Source organism: Canis lupus, chromosome 3 (assembly GCF_048164855.1).
Source record: "Canis lupus baileyi chromosome 3, mCanLup2.hap1, whole genome shotgun sequence".
In the NCBI taxonomy this organism is placed as follows: domain Eukaryota; kingdom Metazoa; phylum Chordata; class Mammalia; order Carnivora; family Canidae; genus Canis; species Canis lupus.
In genome coordinates, this window is record NC_132840.1 from 53,093,407 (window position 1) to 53,119,163 (window position 25,757).

At 44.8% G+C, this 25,757-nt stretch overlaps 1 protein-coding gene across 1 annotated transcript in view; it reads right to left on the bottom strand.

Annotated features, from left to right (window-relative positions):
* Positions 1-25,757, bottom strand: part of DNAH9 (dynein axonemal heavy chain 9) — a 336,893-nt gene that overhangs the window by 89,823 nt on the left and 221,313 nt on the right. Inside the window, exons 50-52 of the mRNA XM_072821109.1 lie at positions 10,440-10,865; positions 3,792-3,911; positions 1,010-1,198 (exon numbers count right to left, since the gene is read on the bottom strand). Coding sequence (XP_072677210.1) covers positions 1,010-1,198; positions 3,792-3,911; positions 10,440-10,865 — 735 coding nt within the window. The remainder of the gene's footprint in view (positions 1-1,009; positions 1,199-3,791; positions 3,912-10,439; positions 10,866-25,757) is intronic.

The window sequence follows — 25,757 nt, forward strand, 5'->3', positions numbered from 1 at the left end:
GTCAAGATTTTATTTATTTATTCATCAGAGACAAAAGCTATTAGTCCTCTCTGATAGCTTTTGTATCACTATTCAACAAATCATCAAGTGCCTCAGATTTTGTGTGCTGATCTGTGGAACCAAGCACCAGCAGAGAATATGGGTTTTATGTTCTGAGGATCTACCTACAAACACATTCTAGAATACAACTCTTCCTGCATGTGGTGAACTCTTGGGGTGACTCTTAACAGCAGCCACTTTTCACGCATCTAACCCCCTCCACTGGCCTGTGACCTTCCTGTGGGCAGCCTGGTCCTAGACTCTTTTGTCCTCCTGTCTGGTGGAAAGGGAGGGCATGCGGAACCCTCAGTGAAGATTCGTCAATCGAGGACTACTAGTGATGGGAAAGTGGACAATGCGAAGGATTATTCTGGCTCTGGGCAACCACCCTGAACCCTTTTCAGCCAGGGACCAGCAGGGCCCCTACTTATTAATCTCAGGAGAGATGGAGGGGTTGGGAGCAAAACTCACCTACTTATACTAGGAGGACAAGCTGAGTACACTTGAGAGAAGTAGACAGAGCTGTTTGCATAAGGGGGTCTGTGAGCCACGGGCACAGAGTGTGTAGCTCCGGGGCCCCGTGACAAGGTCCAGCATCTGAGAAATGAGCCTTGGCCCCACTGCAGCTCTGAAGTTTGACTCAAGAGCAAGGAGACTGAGGAAACACACAGAGTGCCTCTCGGGTTTTATGGTTTCAGGACAGCTGGGAGGGCAGTGGACCAGGGGTGCCCATGGGAGCCCAGTTAAGGTGGCCCAGAAGACAGTGAATGGCAATGTGGTAGAGTAGCATGGAAGGACATGGTGCATATGTCACACTCCTAGATCCCAGAGATCCCTAGGGACACTCGGGTGGGAGGGAGTATGCAAGAAGGAAGAAGGAACTAGAAGGCCTGGATGGTTATTGACATGTGAGCTCACTGCTAGCCACACGCTGGGAGAGGGGAGTCAAGAGAAATTCAGCTGCACATACTTCCAGCTGGCTCAGGTAGGGTCTCCAGGTCCTGTCCATGAGGCTCTGCCGGTATCGCTTTGTAAAGAAGCCCAGGTATGAGACGAAAGCTGTGGTAAGTAAGATGTCTCCACATAATTTGCTCTCCTGTTGTCTGAAGTTCTGCACAGCTTCTGCCCACCTCACGTTTTCAGAGGCAAGTCCTCCCACCTACGATTTCAGAGACCAGAGAAGAGAGAAGGCTTATCATTCCACAGGCTATACAGAGACCCTTGGATTCAGTCATAGAGAATGCATGGTGTACGCTTGACACCAGAAGGCTGGAAACATCGTTTATGTGGCCCTTTGATCAACGGGGACTTGTACTGGCTGCACACACACTCGGTCAACAAGCCTCTGCTCTGTGCTATGCGTCATATGGGCCGTGGATGGATGACAGGTTTTGAGTGCAGGCTTCCAGGCTCTGCCCTTTATGGGTATAGAGGCAAATACTACCCACCTCGGAGGGCTGTGGAGAAAATTAAATAGGATCGTGTATGTTAATCACTTAGCACAGTGCCTGGGCTGCAGAACTTCCGAGAAAATTATGCGCCTCCCCCTTCTCCTCACCAAATGCTGGGGATAGGAAAATAAATAAAATCACTTCCATGTGCTATAAATAATTCACAATGAGTGGGCAGACAGACAGGGCAATTAAGACACAGAGTTAGAGGGACTGAAACACTGGTGTGCACAAAGTACCAAGATGGCGGAACCCATCCTGACCCTGCCCACACCACTATGGTGTGGCACATCTTTTTGTGGGGACTCTCCTCTCCGGGGAGGAGAGGCCTCCTTTCCAGAGAGGACTGTTAGGTAATGAGCTGAGTCTGTGTTAGGACTGACCCTTCTTTCTTCCTTGAAAGATGATATCATAGAATGTCTCAGCTGGAAGAGACCTTGAGGTTGGCCAACTGAACCATTCCCATGCCCGTTTTTAGATTACACAGAAAAACCCAAGAGAGTCGAAGTATCTCGCCGGAACCTTCAGGCCAGTGGAAACAGGGTTGGCTTCAGAGCCTGTAGACCCTGCCTGCTTTCCAAGAGGACCAATTCAGAAAATGCTTCGGCCAGGCAAAGAACGCTATGCTAAGTTCTGGAAACCACACAGAAAACTGCATGGAAGACAGACCAGCTAGGAGGCCTGGACATCTTGCACGTTTGCAGAGGAGCTGTCTCTAAATCACATTATTCGGTCCAAATGACCATTTCCAGGCTATGCAACAGTAAGTCCAACAACTGTAGAGACTCCTGTGGTAGAGACCTTTCCTCTCAAAAGCATGGCTCAGTTCAATCATTGTCGTGATTCCTTTCCTCTTAAACTAGAAAATCTGGCTCCATTTTAGAAACAAGTGGTGGCTGGAATCAAAGTACAAAGGTATTGAATCTACCTCCCTTCACTGGAGACAAAGGTGCTGGAAAGGCTTTCTATTGAAGAGAAATCATACCCAGTGGACACTGCTTTGCAGGATCTTAGATAATTTAGGACAAGAAATATAAGCCACGGGAGATTAAAAAAGGCTATGATTTCTTTGACATTCCTTTCATCAAGAGTTAGTGCCTGGGGGTGCCTAGGTGGCTCAGTGGGTTGGGCGTCCCATTCTTGGTTTCAGCTCAGGTCATGATGTCATGGTCTTGGGATCGAGCCCCACATTGGGCTCTGTGCTCAGCACAGAGTCTTCCTGGGATTCTCTCCCTCCCCCTCAGCCTCTCCTCCCATGCTCTCACTCTCTCTAAAATAAATAAAATCTTAAAAAAAAAAAAAAGAGTTGCTTCCTATATTCCCCCCTCCCTTATCCTGTGACCACTTTGGCCAACAGAACACAGAGCAAGGGATGTTGTGTTGGCTTTTGGTCCCAGGCCTTAAGAGACTGGGCTCTTCTACTTACTGTCTCTTGGAACACTTGCTCTTGGAGCCCAGAGTCCCTGTGTTAGATGTCTGCATACATTGCTGGAGAGGCCTCTCTACATGGAGAGAGCTCTGCCCTTCTGGAGGCTCCTGCCAAGGTGCATGTGACAAACCAGCCAGCTCCTGGCTGAAGAATGCTGAGTGGCCCCTGTAGGCACCATCCAGAGCAGAGGCTGTCAGGTGACACCCACATTCTTGACCCGCAAACTTGTAAGGGGCAACAGAATGGTTTTTGTGTTTAAATCACTAAGTTTCTGGGTAGTGTGATAGCAGACATCCACAAGACAAACACCCTCACATTTATTTTCTTAGGGAGGCCAGAGCCTGTGTGTATATGTTTGTGTGTGCACATGTGAGTATACGCACACGCATGTGGGCAAGGTCAGCTTACAAATGCTCAGAGTCCAGAGGTGTCATTCTTTACTGTCTCTGTTCCTGACCCTGGTCACACTATTATTATTAAACATCACACAGTAAAGAGCTGCAGAGCTTGCCTATCAAGTGGCTCATTTTGTCCTGTAGGGTTTCCTCTGGTTGATGTGTGTATATGCACATAAACATGTCACGTCTCACCCAGCTGTCTGATAGATCAAGGGCTCCCATCCTCCCAAACCTCTTTGTAGAAAAACTCTCTTGACCAGACCAGGGCATGCATTCACACTTCTCAGGATTCAGTCCCTACATCCCAGCACATTTTAATATCCACCCCCACCTCCGCCCGCCTCCTAGCACATTTTAATATTTTCCCCCAAGTCAAAGCGGCGCTAAGCTGTGCTCATCTATTTTGCACCTCACTGGCACTTGACAAGCTCAGCTAATATAATTAAGGCTCAGGCTGCAGAGTCTCACACTCACCAGACGATTTGCAAGGGAGATGGTGCCTGCGGTCACTTCAGCTTCTTGCTGACATTTGAGTTTGTCGGCTGTTGCTTTCTCAAACTTGGCTGTGAGTTTGGCCAGGTTTTCATTAAGGTGCTGTTTATGAAGGAACACAAGGTCTATCAGTAACTCCAGCCCCCTGGAGAAGGCAGGGCAGAGAAGGAAAGGCTGGCAAATTAGGAGTGATCTCAGGCAGAGCCCTGGTGGAAGCCCAGGCTGGTCCTGACCCAAGGGAGGTGAGCTGAGCTTTCCTACCTATGTCCTTGGTGCAGGGACAAGAGGGATGATGGACATGGATGGGGGTGCATAAATCCTCTCTCTCCTTATACTGGGGAAGAAGGGGCTGCAGGAACATGCCCCAAAAATGGCAGTGCTGCTATTAGAAGCAAAAGTGTACAGAAGCCTAGGGTGGCCTGAGAATGGTCAGAAGGATGCCAGGGTCCTGGGAGGGATGCAAAGTATGTCTACTGCAGCAGGTCTGTGGTTTGGGTTGGGCTGTGTGCAGTCTAAGACGGGCTGTGTGCAGTCTAAGACATCCCTTTGCTTTCAGATCCTAGGAGTACAGGTAACTATTGCTTAACCTCATCTGTTCTGTCCAATTACCCTAAAGTAGAGGGACATTTTGTAAGAAGACATGGTTTCAATGTTTTCTAAATTCATCAAGAGTTTAGAATTGAGGTATGTAGCTTGTGTTGCCTCCAGAATATATATTTTATACATCAAGACATAGGGATGCAGGGTAGATACCTCTGAATGTGTCTCTTGTCTATGCAATAACTGGAATTCAGGCTGCTTTGTTGGCCATTGCCATGTCCCAAGAGAAACAAATCAAGGGCCAAGTTCATATAGCCAAGCAGTTTGAAAAGCAGGTGGTGAGCCATCCAATTGATGATGGCAGACTGGCCACACTCATTTACCTCCTCTCTTTCCTGAGACTTTTCTAAAATAATTATGAAACAAGTGAAAACATCATAAATCCTTAACACTGAGCAACTGTTGAGGGTCATTGAAGAGTAAGAGATTCCAATCTATGTATGGCAGACTGGACTCATAGAGGAGTGGAAACTGCCAGAGTAGGGAACAGGAAGCTACAATACAGAGCGGGCCTCTGTTCACCAAAGAGGACATGCACTGGGGTTTTGGAAACATCAGGTGTGATGGAGGGGGATGATGAAAGTAAGGTTTGTTGGAAGCTGGCAGATCCTCTTCCCCCATCTCTACCCACGTGCCCAGTGTCCAAAGTCATCAGGCGTCCATGTCACCAGCAAGAGATTCAATAGTGGCAGAGAGAAAACACCACATTCTGGCAATAATGATGCATTCAACATAACTGACCCCAAAAACAAATTCTGCCAGTTAGTCAGCTCTGCTCCTGCCTGGGAAGCTATAACCAACTTTTGAGCACTGCTCTTATAAACATGAAAGGACAAGAAGCCATTTGATGAAGCCTAGATAAGGTAAATAAGGGGGGAGGAAAAAAACACCTTAGAAAAGATTACTTTAGTCAAAAGAGGGCAATAAAGCATAAAATCCTTCATGAGTAGGTTCTTAGGAAGATTGAAGATATTTCATTCATAAAACAAGAAGAGAATGCTAGCAAAAGGAGCAGAGAGCAAAAAAAAAAAAACAAAAAAAAACAAAAAAAAAAACCCTGTTGCAGAAATTATTATTCTTGTTAATGTAAAAAAATAATAAATTCAACAGAAGGGTTAAAAGATGACTTTGAGGAAATCTAGAAAGTATAAGAAGACATAGTTAGTGACTGAGGAAACAGGACTTATCAGAAAGTCCAATATCCAACGAATGTGCATTCTAGAAAATAAGATCAAAAAGGAAACAGAGGAAGACTACCAAAGAAATAACATACAATAATTTTCCAGAGTCAAGGAAAAGAAGTCTCCACATGCTGAACACAATGAATCTTAAAAATGGCAGCTAAGCACATCAGTACAAAGTTTCAGACACCAAGAATAAAGAAAAAGGAGCACCTGTGTGGCTCTGTTGGTTAAGTGTCAACTCTTGATATTGGCTCAGATCATGATCTCAGGGTCATGTGATCGACCCACATGTCAGGTTCTGTGCTGGGTATGGAGACTGCTTGGGATTCTTTCTCCCTCTGCCCCTTCCTCCACTCATGCTATCTCAAGGGGGAAAAAAAGGAATAAAGAAAAAAAATGGAGGGATCCCTGGGTGGCGCAGCGGTTTGGCGCCTGCCTTTGGCCCAGGGAGCGATCCTGGAGACCCGGGATCGAATCCCACATCGGGCTCCCTGCATGGAGCCCGCTTCTCCCTCTGCCTGTGTCTCTGCCTCTCTCTCTCTCTCTCTCTCTCTGTGACTATCATGAATAAATAAATAAAATCTTTAAAAAAAAAAAAAAAGAAAAGAAAAAGAATGGAAAGACTTCCAGAAAGGTAGAAACACAGTGCATTGACAAAGAAATGGGACCCTGACTGCTTATGAGACTACTCACTTAAGAAAAGGGTAAGGCATTCAGTGTCCTAAGGGGGAAAAATTAGCATCAGAATCCAGTACTCAGCAAAATTGTCAGGTCAGTTTAAAAATCAAATAAAGGCATTTCCAGACCAAAATCATTCAGAAAATTTACCTCTTACTTAACATTTCTGAGAAAGTTACTTAAGAGTGAGCTCCAGCAAGCTAGAGAAGAAATCAAGGAAGGAGAAAGCAAGTGATCCAGAAGTCACTGGAACCAACCTGAGACAGCAGTGAACATGTTCGCTCTCCAACACTGATTGGAGCTCTGAGTCTGGGACAAGAGAGGAAAGTCTTGGAGGCAAAAATGGAAGTGGCAGGATACTGAATTGCATGGAGAGTTTAAGAGTAATTGAGGCTAAGCAAAAGGAATTAATGGCAGAGAAAAAAAAAAAACGAAAGGCAAGTAGAAATCCCAGGGGGAGGGGGAAAGATTGCATTGAAAAAGGAAATGAATTAAAAGTAGAATTGTTTTAAATAAGAAGCAGAATCAGACCTATACAAACAGAGAATAAACTGATGGTTGCCAGAGGGGAGGAGGGAGTGGGCAAAATGGGTGAAGGGGAGTGGGAGGTCCAGGCTTCCAGTTATGGAATAAATGTCAGGGATGAAAGGCACAGCATAGGGAATATACAGTCAGTGATATTGTAATAGCGCTATGTGGTGACAGGTGGTAGCTACACTTGTGAGCATAGCAGAACATATAAGCTTGTCACATCACTGTGCTGCCCACCTGGAACTCATAGAACACTGTGTGTCAACTACCCCAAAATAAAAAAGAATTGTTTTCCTAATCACCTTTTTTGGATCATTCAATTGTTACGTATAAAAATAGTGATTTTTATGTGTTTATTGTATATCCTTCACGTTTTCAGAATTTGTTTATTAGCTCAAAGAGCATTTTGTGGATTGTTACCTAATAAATAATAAAGAGCAATTTTCATAAAAAAAAGGAAATTGTACTATTTAGGTCTCCTAAGAACAATACAGGCAGGTTCATAGAATGCAAATGGAATTGACTGATTTTTCACCCTTCCCCATCAGCCAGTGAACAGATCATGGGACACTTAATTTTGGTCACAGGACAGAATGAAGATGTTTTGAGTCTTGGTGATTCTAAAGCAAATGTAACAATCAGTATTGATAACTGAAGTTGGACTGTGGGAGGTTGGAGAAAGCTGAAGAAACAGGTAATAATCTTATCTTGAAAACAGGAAGTTCCAGGGAAGCTGCCTATGTGCTGGAGCAAGAAATACAAGTTACATTAACCTGAAGTAGTTGTTATGATGATATCGAGAAGACATGCATATGAACCTCTTAGAGCCCCATCCAGCAGAAAGTCAATCTTCCTGCATAAGGTACATCAAGAAACAGGGATGTCAACATAGTATGGGTGACATTCAGATGAGCAGGGGCTGCGGGGAGATGATGTGAGCTGGTCGGATGAGTCTGGCATTGGAAAAAGAAAACTGGCGTTGGTCGGGACCTATGACAAAACTGGATGGATAGGAAGGTGCTACTCAACTCTAGGGTCAGTTCATGATGTTTGGGAATCTTCTGATTTCTTTAAGACTGGCCAGAAATCAGATTTTTATGAAAATCTCCTGTTGATTTAAATACTGGCAGTTAATGAAATCATTTACAAAGACCATGTGTGTGCCAAATGAAACTCATTGAAGGCACTAGTATAAAGGCTCTGAGTAGCATGACCAGTCCTTTGAAACAGACACAAGCATGCAAAGGGTCAGAGACTGTTGTTTCTCATTAGATACCTTTCTCTGATACTTTACTTATGTGTCAGTATATGCTCCATGAAAATGCCTTGCTTGTTTTTATTACTATTATTTTTATAAATCATAACATTAATATATGCTCATGATAGAAAAAAAGAAGACACCTATAAGCACACCCATCCAAAATATACCACCCACATATAACAGCCACTACCACTACTCATGTTTCATGTATTTTATAATCTGTTTGGAAATATGCTTTTTTTTTTAACTTTATCTTGAATATAATATTCTTTCCTTGGAAGTATCCTAAAATCCTAAAAATAAGGCTTGAGGACTGGAGAAGGCCGGCGACGGCCTCCATGTCACAGAGGGAAGAATTTCCTCGCCTGGGTTGGCTTCCATGTTAGGGTTGGGTGTCAGCCCGTCTTCTCTGTCCTCAGTGGTGGAGTGTCCGAAACTCTCGGGATGCCGACGGGCATGTGGGTAAGCAAAGCATGGAGAGGAAGTTGTTCGAAGCAAGAATACATTTTTTCAAAAAACATTTTGGCAGAAAATAAGTGTCTTCCTAAGGTAGCCAAGTATTTGAAAGATATGCTTGTTGCTTTCACAGGTTGAGTGGGCCCATCATGTGAATGTTGGCTACTGAATAGGTATCAACATTTTGAAAACATTCCCTTTGCACCAAATGTTCCCTTAGTTAAAATAACTTGAGTAAAAAAAAAAAAAAGTCCTTGAAAATGCAGTTCTTAAAATGTTTTTTCTGGGAGAAACTGCAGAATACGAAAATTATCGGGAGGCTTTTTCCCTTAAAAATTAGTCATGGGGATGTGATGGTGCTCCTTGAAGAGGGCCAGTGCTACAGTGATTATCACCTGTTCTAGACTGACCCTCGGACATCTGGATTTATAAAGCAAGCATGCTGAGAGATTAGCTGCTTCACCAAAGTATCTTTTCTTTGGAGAGACATGGGTTGCAAGGTTCTTTGAACCAGCCACAGAATTCAATCTAGCAATCCATAAACCCATGTTGTGTGAAGCGTGCGGCATATCTGCAATTTTACTTCTAATTTGTAAAACCCTTTCTACCATCATGACTAATTTGCAGCAAGAATCTTATTTGCCTGGGATGCATGAGCGGGAAGGAAAGATCCAAGGAATGGTTTGGGATTGAACTTGATGACAGGAGTGCCTGGTCCCCAGGGCTTGTGCACACATGTGAGAGCATGTGTAGAGGGAAGAGGGGGACAGGGGTAGAGGTAGCGCAGCAGTGGTCATCGTGGCCATGGCAGTGGCCCCAGCGCCACGTGGGCTACGGGCCAGGATCTGCAAGTATGCCCTCCTTTTGTCCTCGCTGTGTTCTCATTAAGCGAGATGTTACTGTGTCCATTTTGCTTCGGGAAACTGAAGCTTGGGCATTTTATTTATTTATTTTTTTTTAAAAAAAGATTTTATTTATTCATGAGAGACACAGAGAGAGAGGCAGAGACACAGGCAGAGGGATAAGCAGGCTCCTGGTGGGGAGCCCGATGCAGGACTCGATCCCAGGTCTCCAGGATTATGCCCTGGGCTGAAGGCAGTGCTAAACCGCTGAGCCATCCGGGCTGCCCAGCTTGGGCATTTTAAAGACCTTTGTAAAGGTCACACGTCCATAAATGGTACAAGCTTGGATTCCATTTTCAACCACTCTGCTATCTCATGGGGTCCCGATTTCTAATCTTGCTTTGGTAGCACCTATTTTAAGGGCAAAGGTGAAGTTCAAGGGGACTCTCTCCTAAACAGGTGTAGGTCCACAAACACCCCATTCCTCAGCCCAGAGAGAGGCAGAGCTGATCAAACCATCACTGGGAGGTTAATAAAAGCTAATGACCCTCCTTGTTTTAGATTTATGGTCAAGGGACCACCCCCCAAACCATAATGTACTATTGCTTCTAAAAGCTTTCACAGAACAGTATAGAGAATATAAACCCAAAGGTCTGGTGGATTTATCTCGTATGGACTATACAGTATTCGAGGAAGAGGAAATGGTACCTCTCTTGAAAAATCAGGAGCTTTGGCATCCCACTTTGGTTTTCCTGCCTCTCTTTAAAAACCAGGATGCTGGGGCACCTGGGTGGCTCAGTGGTTGAGCATCTGCCTTTGGTTCAGGTCGTGACCCTGGGGTCCTGGGATCAAGTCCCGCATCGGGCTCCCCACAGGGAGCCTGCTTCTCTTCCTCTGCCTTTGTCTCTGCCTCTCTCTGTGTCTCTCATGAATAAATAAATAAAATCTTTAAAAAAATAAAATAAAAAACCATAAAACCTGGGCTGCTTAGGCGCTGGGAAATGGGGGAGTGTGTGGTTTGCACAGAGGCCACCTGGCAGGGCAGGGGTCGTGGTCAGGGCCCTCCAGCCTCACTTACAGCAATCTTGGCTTTTACGGCTGCCAGCTTCTCCTGGGCGGCAGTGAGGTCCGAGGTGGCCCTGCTCAGCGCCTGGCGCTTGGGTTCCACGTCACAGAACACTTCGTAGAAGCGCACGATGTTTACCACCCAGGAGCAGAGGCCCGCGGCCGCGTAGGACTTGGTGGCCACCAGCTCGGGGTTGAAGTCCGGGTCCTGCAGGTACGGCCGGATGGCCTTGAGGCAGCTCTCGTGAATGTGCTCCTTGTCAAAGTTGATGAGGGAGTCCAGGAAACCGTCCACCTTGGCCATGGTGACCTTCGCGGCCTTCCAGCTGCGGTCCTTGGGCACCCTGCCCCCGGGGGCCGTGAGGGTCATCACCGCGGCCGTGACGTTGCTGACAGCTGGAGGGGGGGCCCCGAACGACTTCAGCTCGGTCAGGTTGGTCTGAGGACAGAGGAGGAGGCTGTCAGGAAAAACACGAATGCGCCACGAAAGCACGTGGGTTCTAGAATGACCATTCTGAAAAGGCTGCCTTGAGGCCCATTAAGCCCTCTGAATTTTAAATGTCATGACTCATCAGAGGGAAACGAAAGCTACTCCCCCCAGTGGCTTCAGACGCGCCCCATGGCGAGCCCAAGACTCGGCTCCGTTTGTTCAGCTCTTTAGCGGACTCGCTGCCCATTAGAAACACACAATTATTTCACATTCAACAGAAAAATAGCAGGATGCCAACATACTCTGAAACAGGCAGCATGCCCTGAATAAAAGATAAGGTTATTATAAATTAATTTCCCATCTTGGATCGAAGAGAATAGCCCTGTAACCCAACAAATTTTGTTTTTTTCTTTAATTAAACTTCTTTGTTCCATGAGCCTGTTCTAACTACACTTGACTGTCCTGACGTTTTCTGCCAAGAAATAATTCAGCCTGGAAGCCGGGCATAGTCACTGCCCCTGCTTGGATGTGGGTTTGTCCTCTGCTCCAATCACCATTTGCACTAGGAAAATAGGGCCAAAAGGGTTGGCCTTGGCATGTCACTTCGACTTCCCAGGCCTCTGTGTTTCCATCTGTAAATTGGGAGTAGGGGCACCCTGGATCTATGAGTGAAGCTGTGTCATACATGCACGTACAGTTGATTTCAGGTTTATTGCGACCATCAGTGAGTACCATGTGACCTCAAAAGCACTTGCTTTTTGGGAATGATTTTATGGGGGGGGAGAATTTTTTTTAAAAGATTTTATTTATTTGAGAGAGAGAGCACAAGCAGTGGGGAGCATCAGGCAGAGGGAGAGGGAGAAGCAGACTCCCCACTGAGCAAAGAGCCTGATGTGGGACTCAATCCCAGGACCCTTGATCATGACCTGAGCCAAAGGCAGATGCTCAACTGACTGGGCCACCCAGGGGCCCCAAGTGGGGGAAGATCTTGATTTTAAGGATTAGGTCGCCTGTGCCAAATGGATTTGGGGTGCCCTTGGGCCTGGAAATCTACAAATGAGGGGGATTACTTCCTGCACCTAATGGAGGCACCTGGGAAGATGCTCCATTTGCTTCTGAAACTATTTCCACATTTGGTCGTGAAAACCTGTTGGGTGACATGGGCAGTGGTGGATAGAAGGACACTATACATAGGATGGTGTGCTAGCATACCTGCCGTGGTGGCCTCCACTGGGGCACAGGGCGCAGGGTCAGAAAATATAATCAGAAACAAAACCCCATGACTTTAAACCAGTAGAAGTTCAGCATGAATTAAGAAGATATAAAAATGTACGGAGATGAAATGGAATTCTACAACCCAGATACGTCACTGTTAATATTTCAGTGTGATTCCTTCCAGTCTTTTTTATATTTATCGCTCCCGATAAATTAATCATAACTTTTTGGTAGTAGTGACCAAAGACCAAGTACAGAGGGGACTTTCTCGCTCATGTCTGTGATGGGGATGAGCTTGGAGCTGGCTGTAAGGACGAGTGGAGCTGTGTTTGGAGTGTCTACGGGCTTTCTGGATCTTCTCTTGTGGCTGCTTCTCCCTGTGTGTGCTTCTCTTTCGTGTAGAAGCTTCCTCGCGTTGCAAGGCATACGACCTACCTCTCTGCCCTCACTCTGTGCTACTTTCTCCATGTGTCACCAAGCTCCAGCTACGGTCACCTCCTCCCAGCACATTGACTGCCAAGCTCATCCCCAACTCAGGACCCCTACCTGGACCACTTCTTGCTAAGCTTTTTGCATGGCCCGTCCCTTCTCATCTGTCAAGATCTCAATTTAGAGTTCAGATGTCTCCCACTCGGAAAGACTTCCCCTTCTCATCATTTCCTAGCAGCACCCTGATGACCTGCAGAGAACCTGGGGCCATCAGAAATGATCACTACTCTTTCCTTATTGAATTTCCATCTCCTCTCCTTCGTGACAACAGGGATGGTCTCATCTATCTTGTTAACCACTGTCGCTCTGGTCCCAGGAATCGGCATGCAGCAGGTGTTCATCAACACGGGTGTCCAACAATCGCCTGGAATTAGTGGGGGTCAGCAGCTCAAGGTCATGGCCATCACTTTGCACCCAGGAGGGACTGAGACCTTTTCTCCAATGCAAGTGGAAATAAAAATGTCCATGGGACAGGGTGGGGGTGGGGTTGCCTGGGTGGCTTAGTTGATTAAGTGGCTGCCCCTTGGTTTTGGCTCAGGTCATGATCCCAGGGTCCTGAGATCGTGTCCCATATTGGGTTCCCTGCTCAGCCAAGAGTCTGCTTGAAATTCTCTCTCTCCTTCTCCTTTTGCCCCTCCTCCCACTTGCACACTTACTCTAAATCAATCAATCTTTGAAAAAGGGGGAGGAGCAAGATGGCGGAGGAGTAGGGTCTCCAAATCACCTGTCTCCACCAAACTACCTAGAAAACCTTCAAATTATCCTGAAAATCTATGAATTCGGCCTGAGATTTAAAGAGAGACCAGCTGGAATGCGACAGTGAGAAGAGTTCGCGCTTCTATCAAGGTAGGAAGACGGGGAAAAAGAAATAAAGACACAAAGGCCTCCAAGGGGGAGGGGCCCTGTGAGGAGCCGGGCTGAGGCCGGGGCGAGTGTCCCCAGGACAGGAGAGCCCCGTCCCGGAGGAGCAGGAGCTGCACCGACCTTCCCGGGGGAAAGGGGCTCGCGGGGAGGTGGAGCAGGACCCAGGAGGGCGAGGATGCCCTCGGGCTCCCGGGGACAGTAACAGAGCAACTGCGCGCCCAGGAGAGTGCGCCGAGCTCCCTAAGGGCTGCAGCGCGCACGGCGGGACCCGGAGCAGCTCAGGGGGCTCGGGCGGCGGCTCCGCGGAGGGGGCTGCGCGGCCCCGGGAGCAGCTCGGAGGGGCTCGGGCAGAGGAAGAGGCTCCGTGCGGAGGGGGCTGCGCGGTTCCAGGAGCAGCTCGGAGGGGCTCGGGCGGCGGCTCCGCGGAGGGGGCTGCGCGGCCCCGGGAGCAGCTCGGAGGGGCTCGGGCAGAGGAGGAGGCTCCGTGCGGAGGGGGCTGCGCGGTTCCAGGAGCAGCTCGGAGGGGCTCGGGCGGCGGCTCCGCGGAGGGGGTTGCGAGGCCCGGGAGCGCGAATCCACCAGCGCAGGCTCCGGAGCACAGGGCGCCGGGACACAGCCCAGGATCCCGCCTCCCCCGGGACAGGCAGAGGCCGGGAGGGCCCAGGACAGCAAGGACGCTCCTGCCCCAGCTGAGCACATCAGCGGCCCCGCCCCGGAGCCTCCAGGCCCTGCAGACGGAGTTCCTGCCGGAGCTGAATCCAGGTTTCCAGAGCTGCCCCGTCACTGGGGCTGTTGCTCCTGGGGCCTCACGGGATAAACAACCCCCACTGAGCCCTGCACCAGGCAGGGGCACAGCAGCTCCCCCAACTGCTAACACCTGAAAATCAGCACAACAGGCCCCTCCCCCAGAAGACCAGCTAGACGGACAACTTCCAGGAGAAGCCAAGGGACTTAAAGTACACAGAATCAGAAGATACTCCCCGGTGGTTCTTTTTTTGTTTGTTTGTTTTTGTTTTTGTTTTTGTTTTTGTTTTGTTTTGCTTTTTGATTTGTTTCCTTCCCCCACCCCCTTTTTTTTCTCCTTTCTTTTTCTTTCTCTTTTTCTTCTTTTTTTTTTTTTTTCGTTTTTTTTTTCTTTTTCTTCCCTTTTTTTTTCTCTTTCTCTTTTCTTTCCTTCTTTCTCTCCTCTCTTTTTCTCTTTTTCCCAATACAACTTGCTTTTGGCCACTCTGCACTGAGCAAAATGACTAGAAGGAAAACCTCACCTCAAAAGAAAGAATCAGAAACAGTCCTCTCTCCCACAGAGTTACAAAATCTGGATTGCAATTCAATGTCAGAAAGCCAATTCAGAAGCACTATTATACAGCTACTGGTGGCTCTAGAAAAAAGTATAAAGGACTCAAGAGACTTCATGACTGCAGAATTTAGAGCTAATCAGGCAGAAATTAAAAATCAATTGAATGAGATGCAATCCAAACTAGAAGTCCTAACGACGAGGGTTAACGAGGTGGAAGAACGAGTGAGTGACCTAGAAGACAAGTTGATAGCAAAGAGGGAAACTGAGGAAAAAAGAGACAAACAATTAAAAGACCATGAAGATAGATTAAGGGAAATAAACGACAGCCTGAGGAAGAAAAACCTACGTTTAATTGGGGTTCCTGAGGGCGCCGAAAGGGACAGAGGGCCAGAATATGTATTTGAACAAATTCTAGCTGAAAACTTTCCTAATCTGGGAAGGGAAACAGGCATTCAGATCCAGGAAATAGAGAGATCCCCCCCTAAAATCAATAAAAACCGTTCAACACCTCGACATTTAATTGTGAAGCTTGCAAATTCCAAAGATAAGGAGAAGATCCTTAAAGCAGCAAGAGACAAGAAATCCCTGACTTTTATGGGGAGGAGTATTAGGGTAACAGCAGACCTCTCCACAGAGACCTGGCAGGCCAGAAAGGGCTGGCAGGATATATTCAGGGTCCTAAATGAGAAGAACATGCAACCAAGAATACTTTATCCAGCAAGGCTCTCATTCAAAATGGAAGGAGAGATAAAGAGCTTCCAAGACAGGCAGCAACTAAAAGAATATGTGACCTCCAAACCAGCTCTGCAAGAAATTTTAAGGGGGCCTCTTAAAATTACCCTTTAAGAAGAAGTTCAGTGGAACAGTCCACAAAAACAAAGACTGAATAGATATCATGATGACACTAAACTCATATCTCTCAATAGTAACTCTGAATGTGAACGGGCTTAATGACCCCATCAAAAGGCGCAGGGTTTCAGACTGGATAAAAAAGCAGGACCCATCTATTTGCTGTCTACAAGAGACTCATTTTAGACAGAAGGACACCTACAGCCTGAAAATAAAAGGTTGGAGAACCATTTACCATTCGAATGGTCCTCAAAAGAAAGCAGGGGTAGCCATCCTTATATCAGATAAACTAAAATTTACCCCAAAGACTGTAGTGAGAGATGAAGAGGGACACTATATCATACTTAAAGGATCTATTCAACAAGAGGACTTAACAATCCTCAATATATATGCTCCGAATGTGGGAGCTGCCAAATATATAAATCAATTATTAACCAAAGTGAAGAAATACTTAGATAATAATACACTTATACTTGGTGACTTCAATCTAGCTCTTTCTATACTCGATAGGTCTTCTAAGCAAAACATCTCCAAAGAAACGAGAGCTTTAAATGATACACTGGACCAGATGGATTTCACAGATATCTACAGAACTTTACATCCAAACTCAACTGAATACACATTCTTCTCAAGCGCACATGGAACTTTCTCCAGAATAGACCACATATTGGGTCACAAATCGGGTCTGAACCGATACCAAAAGATTGGGATTGTCCCCTGCATATTCTCGGACCATAATGCCTTGAAATTAGAACTAAATCACAACAAGAAGTTTGGAAGGACCTCAAACACATGGAGGTTAAGGACCATCCTGCTAAAAGATAAAAGGGTCAACCAGGAAATTAAGGAAGAATTAAAAAGATTCATGGAAACTAATGAGAATGAAGATACAACTGTTCAAAATCTTTGGGATGCAGCAAAAGCAGTCCTAAGGGGGAAATACATCGCAATACAAGCATCCATTCAAAAACTGGAAAGAACTCAAATACAAAAGCTAACCTTACACATAAAGGAGCTAGAGAAAAAACAGCAAATAGATCCTACACCCAAGAGAAGAAGGGAGTTAATAAAGATTCGAGCAGAACTTAACGAAATCGAGACCAGAAGAACTGTGGAACAGATCAACAGAACCAGGAGTTGGTTCTTTGAAAGAATTAATAAGATAGATAAACCATTAGCCAGCCTTATTAAAAAGAAGAGAGAGAAGACTCAAATTAATAAAATCATGAATGAGAAAGGAGAGATCACTACCAACACCAAGGAAATACAAACGATTTTAAAAACATATTATGAAAAGCTATACGCCAATAAATTAGGCAATCTAGAAGAAATGGACGCATTCCTGGAAAGCCACAAACTACCAAAACTGGAACAGGAAGAAATAGAAAACCTGAACAGGCCAATAACCAGGGAGGAAATTGAAGCAGTCATCAAAAACCTCCCAAGACACAAGAGTCCAGGGCCAGATGGCTTCCCAGGAGAATTTTATCAAACGTTTAAAGAAGAAATCATACCTATTCTCCTAAAGCTGTTTGGAAAGATAGAAAGAGATGGAGTACTTCCAAATTCGTTCTATGAAGCCAGCATCACCTTAATTCCAAAGCCAGACAAAGACCCCGCCAAAAAGGAGAATTACAGACCAATATCCCTGATGAACATGGATGCAAAAATTCTCAACAAGATACTGGCCAATAGGATCCAACAGTACATTAAGAAAATTATTCACCATGACCAAGTAGGATTTATCCCTGGGACACAAGGCTGGTTCAACACCCGTAAAACAATCAATGTGATTCATCATATCAGCAAGAGAAAAACCAAGAACCATATGATCCTCTCATTGGATGCAGAGAAAGCATTTGACAAAATACAGCATCCATTCCTGATTAAAACTCTTCAGAGTGTAGGGATAGAGGGAACATTCCTCGACATCTTAAAAGCCATCTATGAAAAGCCCACAGCAAATATCATTCTCAATGGGGAAGCACTGGGAGCCTTTCCCCTAAGATCAGGAACAAGACAGGGATGTCCACTCTCACCACTGCTATTCAACATAGTACTGGAAGTCCTAGCCTCAGCAATCAGACAACAAAAAGACATTAAAGGCATTCAAATTGGCAAAGAAGAAGTCAAACTCTCTCTCTTCGCCGATGACATGATACTCTACATAGAAAACCCAAAAGTCTCCACCCCAAGATTGCTAGAACTCATACAGCAATTCGGTAGCGTGGCAGGATACAAAATCAATGCCCAGAAGTCAGTGGCATTTCTATACACTAACAATGAGACTGAAGAAAGAGAAATTAAGGAGTCAATCCCATTTACAATTGCACCCAAAAGCATAAGATACCTAGGAATAAACCTCACCAAAGAGGTAAAGGATCTATACCCTCAAAACTATAGAACACTTCTGAAAGAAATTGAGGAAGACACAAAGAGATGGAAAAATATTCCATGCTCATGGATTGGCAGAATTAATATTGTGAAAATGTCAATGTTACCCAGGGCAATATACACGTTTAATGCAATCCCTATCAAAATACCATGGACTTTCTTCAGAGAGTTAGAACAAATTATTTTAAGATTTGTGTGGAATCAGAAAAGACCCCGAATAGCCAGGGGAATTTTAAAAAAGAAAACCATATCTGGGGGCATCACAATGCCAGATTTCAGGTTGTACTACAAAGCTGTGGTCATCAAGACAGTGTGGTACTGGCACAAAAACAGACACATAGATCAGTGGAACAGAATAGAGAATCCAGAAGTGGACCCTGAACTTTATGGGCAACTAATATTCGATAAAGGAGGAAAGACTATCCATTGGAAGAAAGACAGTCTCTTCAATAAATGGTGCTGGGAAAATTGGACATCCACATGCAGAAGAATGAAACTAGACCACTCTCTTGCACCATACACAAAGATAAACTCAAAATGGATGAAAGATCTAAATGTGAGACAAGATTCCATCAAAATCCTAGAGAAGAACACAGGCAACACCCTTTTTGAACTCGGCCATAGTAACTTCTTGCAAGATACATCCACAAAGGCAAAAGAAACAAAAGCAAAAATGAACTATTGGGACTTCATCAAGATAAGAAGCTTTTGCACAGCAAAGGATACAGTCAACAAAACTCAAAGACAACCTACAGAATGGGAGAAGATATTTGCAAATGACATATCAGATAAAGGGCTAGTTTCCAAGATCTATAAAGAACTTATTAAACTCAACACCAAAGAAACAAACAATCCAATCATGAAATGGGCAAAAGACATGAACAGAAATCTCACAGAGGAAGACATAGACATGGCCAACATGCATATGAGAAAATGCTCTGCATCACTTGCCATCAGGGAAATACAAATCAAAACTACAATGAGATACCACCTCACGCCAGTGAGAATGGGGAAAATTAACAAGGCAGGAAACAACAAATGTTGGAGAGGATGCGGAGAAAAGGGAACCCTCTTACACTGTTGGTGGGAATGTGAACTGGTGCAGCCACTCTGGAAAACTGTGTGGAGGTTCCTCAAACAGTTAAAAATAGACCTGCCCTATGACCCAGCAATTGCACTGTTGGGGATTTACCCCAAAGATACAAATGCAATGAAACGCCGGGACACCTGCACCCCGATGTTTCTAGCAGCAATGGCCACTATAGCCAAACTGTGGAAGGAGCCTCGGTGTCCAACGAAAGATGAATGGATAAAGAAGATGTGGTTTATGTATACAATGGAATATTACTCAGCTATTAGAAATGACAAATACCCACCATTTGCTTCAACGTGGATGGAACTGGAGGGTATTATGCTGAGTGAAGTAAGTCAGTCGGAGAAGGACAAACATTATATGTTCTCATTCATTTGGGGAATATAAATAATAGTGAAAGGGAAAATAAGGGAAGGGAGAAGAAATGTGTGGGAAATATCAGAAAGGGAGACAGAACGTAAAGACTGCTAACTCTGGGAAACGAACTAGGGGTGGTAGAAGGGGAGGAGGGCGGGGGGTGGGAGTGAATGGGTGACGGGCACTGGGTGTTATTCTGTATGTTAGTAAATTGAACACCAATAAAAAAAAAAATAAAAAAAATAAAAAAATAAAAAAAAAATCTTTGAAAAAAAAAATGTCCTAGGAAATGACCTTTTTTAGTTAGACGGGGCTCCTGTAGCCAATGGCTACAGGGCAGGCAGATATGGTTCTACTAGGAGGAACACAGGATGGAAGAAACAGTTCCCAGTTGGCAGACAGAATTTTGAGCGAGCAAATATCAGGCTCGCACTCTTGGTTTCTCTACCCCACTCCTGCTATCAGGCCCCTGTGGAGGCCCTTTGCTGCCTTGACCTTGACCACTCTCCCAGGTGTCTGCCTGAGGAATTTGCTTCTTCTTCCAGTTTCCACCCAAACTTCTCATCTCGAGGCTCATGCTGATCCCCTTCCTTAAAACTGCAACCTCCCGCCTCCTCCAGGGCTCCTCCTTGCTCTGTGCTTCCTTTACCTCTGTCCTCCAGCATCTGACATGTTCTGACACATTGTACAATAAAGAACTCTGTCATCATGCTTGTCTCTCACCCCTCACTTGCGCTAGGATGTAGTCTTCACAGGGGCAGGATCTTTGTTCACGGATGCATCATGTGCACCCAGAACAGCCGATGAGTCCTGGCTGGGTGAACAGATGAAGGACTAAAGGTTCACGTCATTGTGCATTTGGCAAATGGGGGTGCAGTGGGAACAAGACAGGCAAAGCCCTTCTGCTCATTCAGGTGGAGAGACAGGCAACATACAGGGATCCACCTTTGGTGTTTGGGATAGCGAGAAAGTGCTTAACCCCCCCCCCCCCCAAAATGGAAACAAGGCTAATAGGATAGAAGATTCTTGAGGATTGATTTTACCCCTTGAGGTCTGGGAAGGCCACTTTGGCAGGCTGACATTTGAGCTGGGGCATCTGCAAAGGGGCTGCTCCAAGCATGGGGATCTGCAAACTTGGCCACTCTATAGAGTGTGATCAGGAGGGTGATAGAGGTGGGAGAGGAGAGCTGGTCAGGATCCAGACAAAAAAAGGGAGCAGTTTGATTTCATTCTAACATCAAGGGGAAGCCACTGGAGGGTTTTAAGCAGGGGGTGAAATGATGTGGTTTTGCTTTGAGAGCTTGTTGTGGCAGGGCAGGCTGCACAGTTGTTCAGGCAGGAGACTGAGCCCGGGGCCAGGGCTGTCCAGTGGAGGTGATGAGAGGTGATTGGGTTTGGGACATATTTCAGAGCTAGTGTAGGCATAAGTTTTAAAAAGAGGCATGAGGGAAAGTTGCTAGTTATTTTCGAACAGAATTTTTAAATTCAGCATATCACCAGATGGATGAAACAATTGATATCAAATATCAAAATCACTATGAAGCTTTTCATCTTTGATCTAGGGTTTCATATAGTTACGTGAATAGTCTTACATAGGGAAAACTAGCCAGTTGGCAGTATGGTAAATTTTATTTACTAGTATTTTATATAGGCGTCTTACACCACTATTCATAAGTTAGATTCACCTGAGGTTTTATTTTCTCATGCTCTATCACCTTTTAGTACCAGGCTTATCACATAACACAGGCCTTAACAAGTCCTGTAGGAAAGAAGTCTATTTAACTTGGAAACACTAGAATTTTCCCAATTATTTGATTATAAAATCTCCTTGCTAATACTGAAAGTCAAATGATAAGGAGGAAAGATTTATGATATATATACCAGGAGATTAATAGTAAAAATTTATAAAGTAGTAATAATTTATAAAGTAAATCATTTACTATGATTTAATAAGAAAAGAGGGAAACTCTCTTACAAGAAAACGAACAACAAAAGTCTGAATAAGCAATGGGCAAGAGAAATCTAAATATTTGAAAAGATGCCCAAATCTCATTAGAATGAAACCAACCATAATTTGAAAAAAAAAGTGAAAAATGTTTTGCTCTTTTATTTAGACAAGTTAAAATGATTGAAAATGTCTAAGAATGTCAAGGATATAGGAAAGGTGATATTCAAAACTATAGACAAGAATCACCTTTTTGGACAGAGACTGGTTATTATTTATTTAAAAAAAGAGCATATTGTTCTAATAATAAATCTTTAAAAAAGGAGGTAGGGGGTGCCTGAGTGGCTCAGTTGGTTAAATGTCTGACTTGATTTTGGCTCAGGTCGTGATCTCAGGATCGTGAGATTGAGCCCCATTTTGGGGAATCTGCTGAAGATTCTCTCTCTCCTCCCTCCATACCTCCCTCGCTCGTGCTCTCTCTCAAATAATACATAAATCTTTAGAAAAAAGAGCATATTGTTGATAAGAGCTTCCTATTGCTTCTGTAACAAATTAACACAAAGTTGGAGACTTGAAACAACACGGATGTCTTAGCTCCCAGCTGTGGAGGCCAGAAGACCTCAAGTCAAGCTGTGGGCAGGGATGGTTCCTCCTGGAACCTGCTGCGTGCCTCTTCCAGCGACTGTAGGTTGGCCTCATTCCTTGGCTTGTGTCCCCACATCATATCCACTTTTGCCCCTACTCTGCTTCCCCCATCACATTGTATTTGGGGCCCAGCTGGATAATCTCCCCACCTCAGTACCCTTAACTCAACCACACCTATAAAGTCACTTGTGCCATAAGGAGCAAAATTCACAGGTTCCAGAGATTAGGATGTGAATCTCTCTGAGGTGGAGGATGCATTATTCAAGTCTGCCATGTCATTCTACCAAACAACTGTACTTCTTATTGGCCCAGAGAAATAGTTGTGTATGCAACAAAGATCTATGCACAGGGATATTTATACTGGAAAAAAAACAATTAAACACTCAACAATGGATAAATAGCAAAAAAAAAAAAATGGGTAAAATTATAGCATGGAGTCCTATGAAGCATTCAAATTCAGTGTATGTACTGGCATGAAATGGTCTTACTTCATGAGAGAAAGTAAGTTGGCGTTACCCATTCATATTTAAAATATGACATATTTTATATGTGCATTTGCACAACTAAAAATGCATAGAAAAATTGCTGGAATGGATATGCCCCAGATGATGATGATGATGATGATTATTATTATATTATTATTTTTGATTTTTACTTATTTATTCATAAGACACAGAGAGAGAGAGAGGCAGAGACACAGGCAGAGGGAGAAGCAGACTCCCTGTGGGGAATCCAATGCGGGACGTGATCCTAGGACCCTGGGATCATGACCTGAGCTGAAGGCAGCTCAATCACTGAGCCACCCAACCATTCCATGTCCCATATTATTCCAGGAGTTCTCTTGGGAGAGAAATGGGGCTATAGTGTAGAAGAGGGTTGACTTTATATCCTACTCCATGTATTCTACACTATCTGAATAATTTTTTAGAAGATTTTACTTTTTTATTTGAGAGAGAGTGCATGTGCGATTGAGCAAGGGGAGGGGCAGAGGGAGAGGGGGAGAAAGAGAGATAGAGAGAGAGAGGGAATCTCAAGTAGACTCTCCACTAAGCACAGAGCCTGACGTGGGGCTTGACCCCACAACCCTGGGATCATGACCTGAGTTGAAACCAAGAGTCAGACGCTTAAGCGACTAAGTCACCCAGGTACCCCATGAATAATTTTTAATAATGAAAATGCCATTATATATTATTTGTAAAATAAAGTAGCAAGCTCATGGTAAGAAATACATAGGGAACAAATAGAATATTCTAGCTAAATTTGTCAAGGGGAAGAGGCCATGAAATTGCAAGCAAAACCATTCCTCCACTAAGGCAGGAAAAGTTACACTGGATTTATTTCAGTTTAGCTATAAAAGTGAAATAAGACTGCCAAAGCAAAGACTTACTACCAAGCTCAGATTTACAGGTGTTCTTTATGCATTAACTACAGATTTATTTTTAAGCTTGAAAACTATAAGAAAACAGGGAAGTGGTCAGGAAATACAGGGTCCTGTGAATGCGGACGGTTTGAGGATACTTCAGGGGTCCTTGGGTCCATGAAGCAACAGCGCCCTCACCACGTGCAGTACAGGCTGATCCATTCCACTTCACCAGGTGTGGGGCGAGGGGGACGGGTGAGATGGGTGGAAGGCGTCAAAAGGTACAGTTGTAAAAGAAATAAGTCCTGGGGTGACTACAGCTAACGATATTGTGCCGTAGATTTGATAGGAGAGGAAATCATAAAAGTTCTCATTGCACACACAAAAATCTATTAACTATGTGTGGTGATGATGGATGTTAACCTGACTTACTATAGCAATGATATACCATGACTATTACATGTCACTTATACCACAATTAAAAAAAAATGCTGTCTGAGGCCCCCCTCACGCATCCTGTGATCTGTAGACTGTAAACAATGGTCCACAGGTAAACTGTGCAGTGATGCCATGGGCTGTTAACGATCTCGGTCAACCCACCTGGAAAGACTCATGGTCAGATCACTTTTGGAGGAGCCCACTCGTGCACCATGGCTCAGAGACTCTGCACCTTTCTGCACATCCAGGTCTCTGCAAACACTGCTTCCTTCTGGGATGCTCTTCTCTACTCCCTCCTCCATCCAGTAAAATTCTCTTCCTTATAGTCCTTGCTTCATGGGCTTTCTCTTCCCTAGTTCCTACCTGGCCAGCCAGTTAGCCATGTCATCTTCTGAGCTCTTGAGCCACTGAAATTTTAGTATATTTCTTCTCATGTAATGCATGCAGGGAGTTTACAAACTCTGAGAGGGCTGCAGGTCTTGGAACAAAGCACATGCCTGATAGACTCCAACTCCAGCTTTCCAGAAGCCATGCTTACAATTTCTTCTGCTTCTTCTAGATTTCACTCCTTATTGATAAAGAACATGCCTATGTTGCTATATTTTTTCCCATTTTATTTGCAGTGGCAAGGAGCAGAGGAGGAGAGAGAGAGAGAGAGAGAGAGAGAGAGAGAGAATCTCAAGTAGGCTCCTTGCTGAATGAGGAGCCTGATGTGGGGCTTGATCTCATGACCCATGAGATCATGACCTGAGCCAAAATCAAGAATCAGATGCTTAACAGACTGAGCCACCCAGGCACCTTCTTTTCATTTTAGACTTTAGCAAGTGTCTTCCTACTTAGAGTATGAATATTTAGCTATGTTTACTGTCCTCTTTTCCCTCCTAATTATTATGGTTATATCGAATTTTTAGTTAATGTTCAGTATGATTATGACATGATTGTAAATATTGTTCACCTTGGGTTACATTTTCTTTCTTGTATATTCTGAGGGTTTTTTTATCTGAAATTAGTTAAGTGCTTTTATTACTTGTTCTTTGTGGGAGTAAGTTTTGGGCAAACACCTGACGGAACAGGGTGGGGGTCTTCTTGGGGGAAGAGCACTTCACATAGTGCCGACTGCTTGTTCAGAGGCCTTGGAGTGGGATTGTGCTGGAGTGTCTGAGACACAGCAAGGCCAGTGCAGAGGAGGTGGTCAGGGTGACAGGAGGAAGACAATCATGTTGTACCCAGAAGGGAACTGGGCAAAATTGTAGGGTCTCGTGGGCCACTTTGGATTTTATTCTGAGTAGGATGGGAAGCCAATGGAAGATTCTGAACAGAGGGGTGATGTGGTCCAACTGCTCTTTTAAAAAGATTACTCAGGTGGGGGCACCTGAGTGGCTTGGTAGGTTAAACCCCCGACTCTGGATTTTGGCTCAGGTCATGATCTCAGGGTCCTGAGATCAAGCCCCGTGTAGGGCTCTTCTCAGTGGGGAGTCTGCTTCTCCCTCTCCCTCTGCTCCTTCCCCTGCTCTATGTCTTAAGTAAATAAATAAAATATTTTTTAAAATGACTCAGGTGGGTCACCTCTGAGCTACTTTTCATACATTCTGTCATTTTATCCCTATGATAACCTAATGGGAGTTGTGTCACTGTTACCACCCTTGCATAGATGAGGAAACAGGCTGAGCAGAGAGAAAATCATGCCCAGAGATACATCCAGTGAACAGCACAGCCAGTATTTGGACTCAGCTTATTTTAGGAAATCTAACCTCCTGTGTCAAAAGATGTTATGAAAGGCACCTGCCTTATTAGTAAGACACGGTCAGCAGACAATTCACATGTGTGCGTCAGTGAAGTTGTCTTGTGGTGCATGATCAAAGAATCAGAAAAGGGTGACACTGATCTAGAATGTAAGTTTGAGCTTTAAACACAGAGAGGGTTGAGGCAGGAGGAAGGGTGGTGGCATGGAGGGG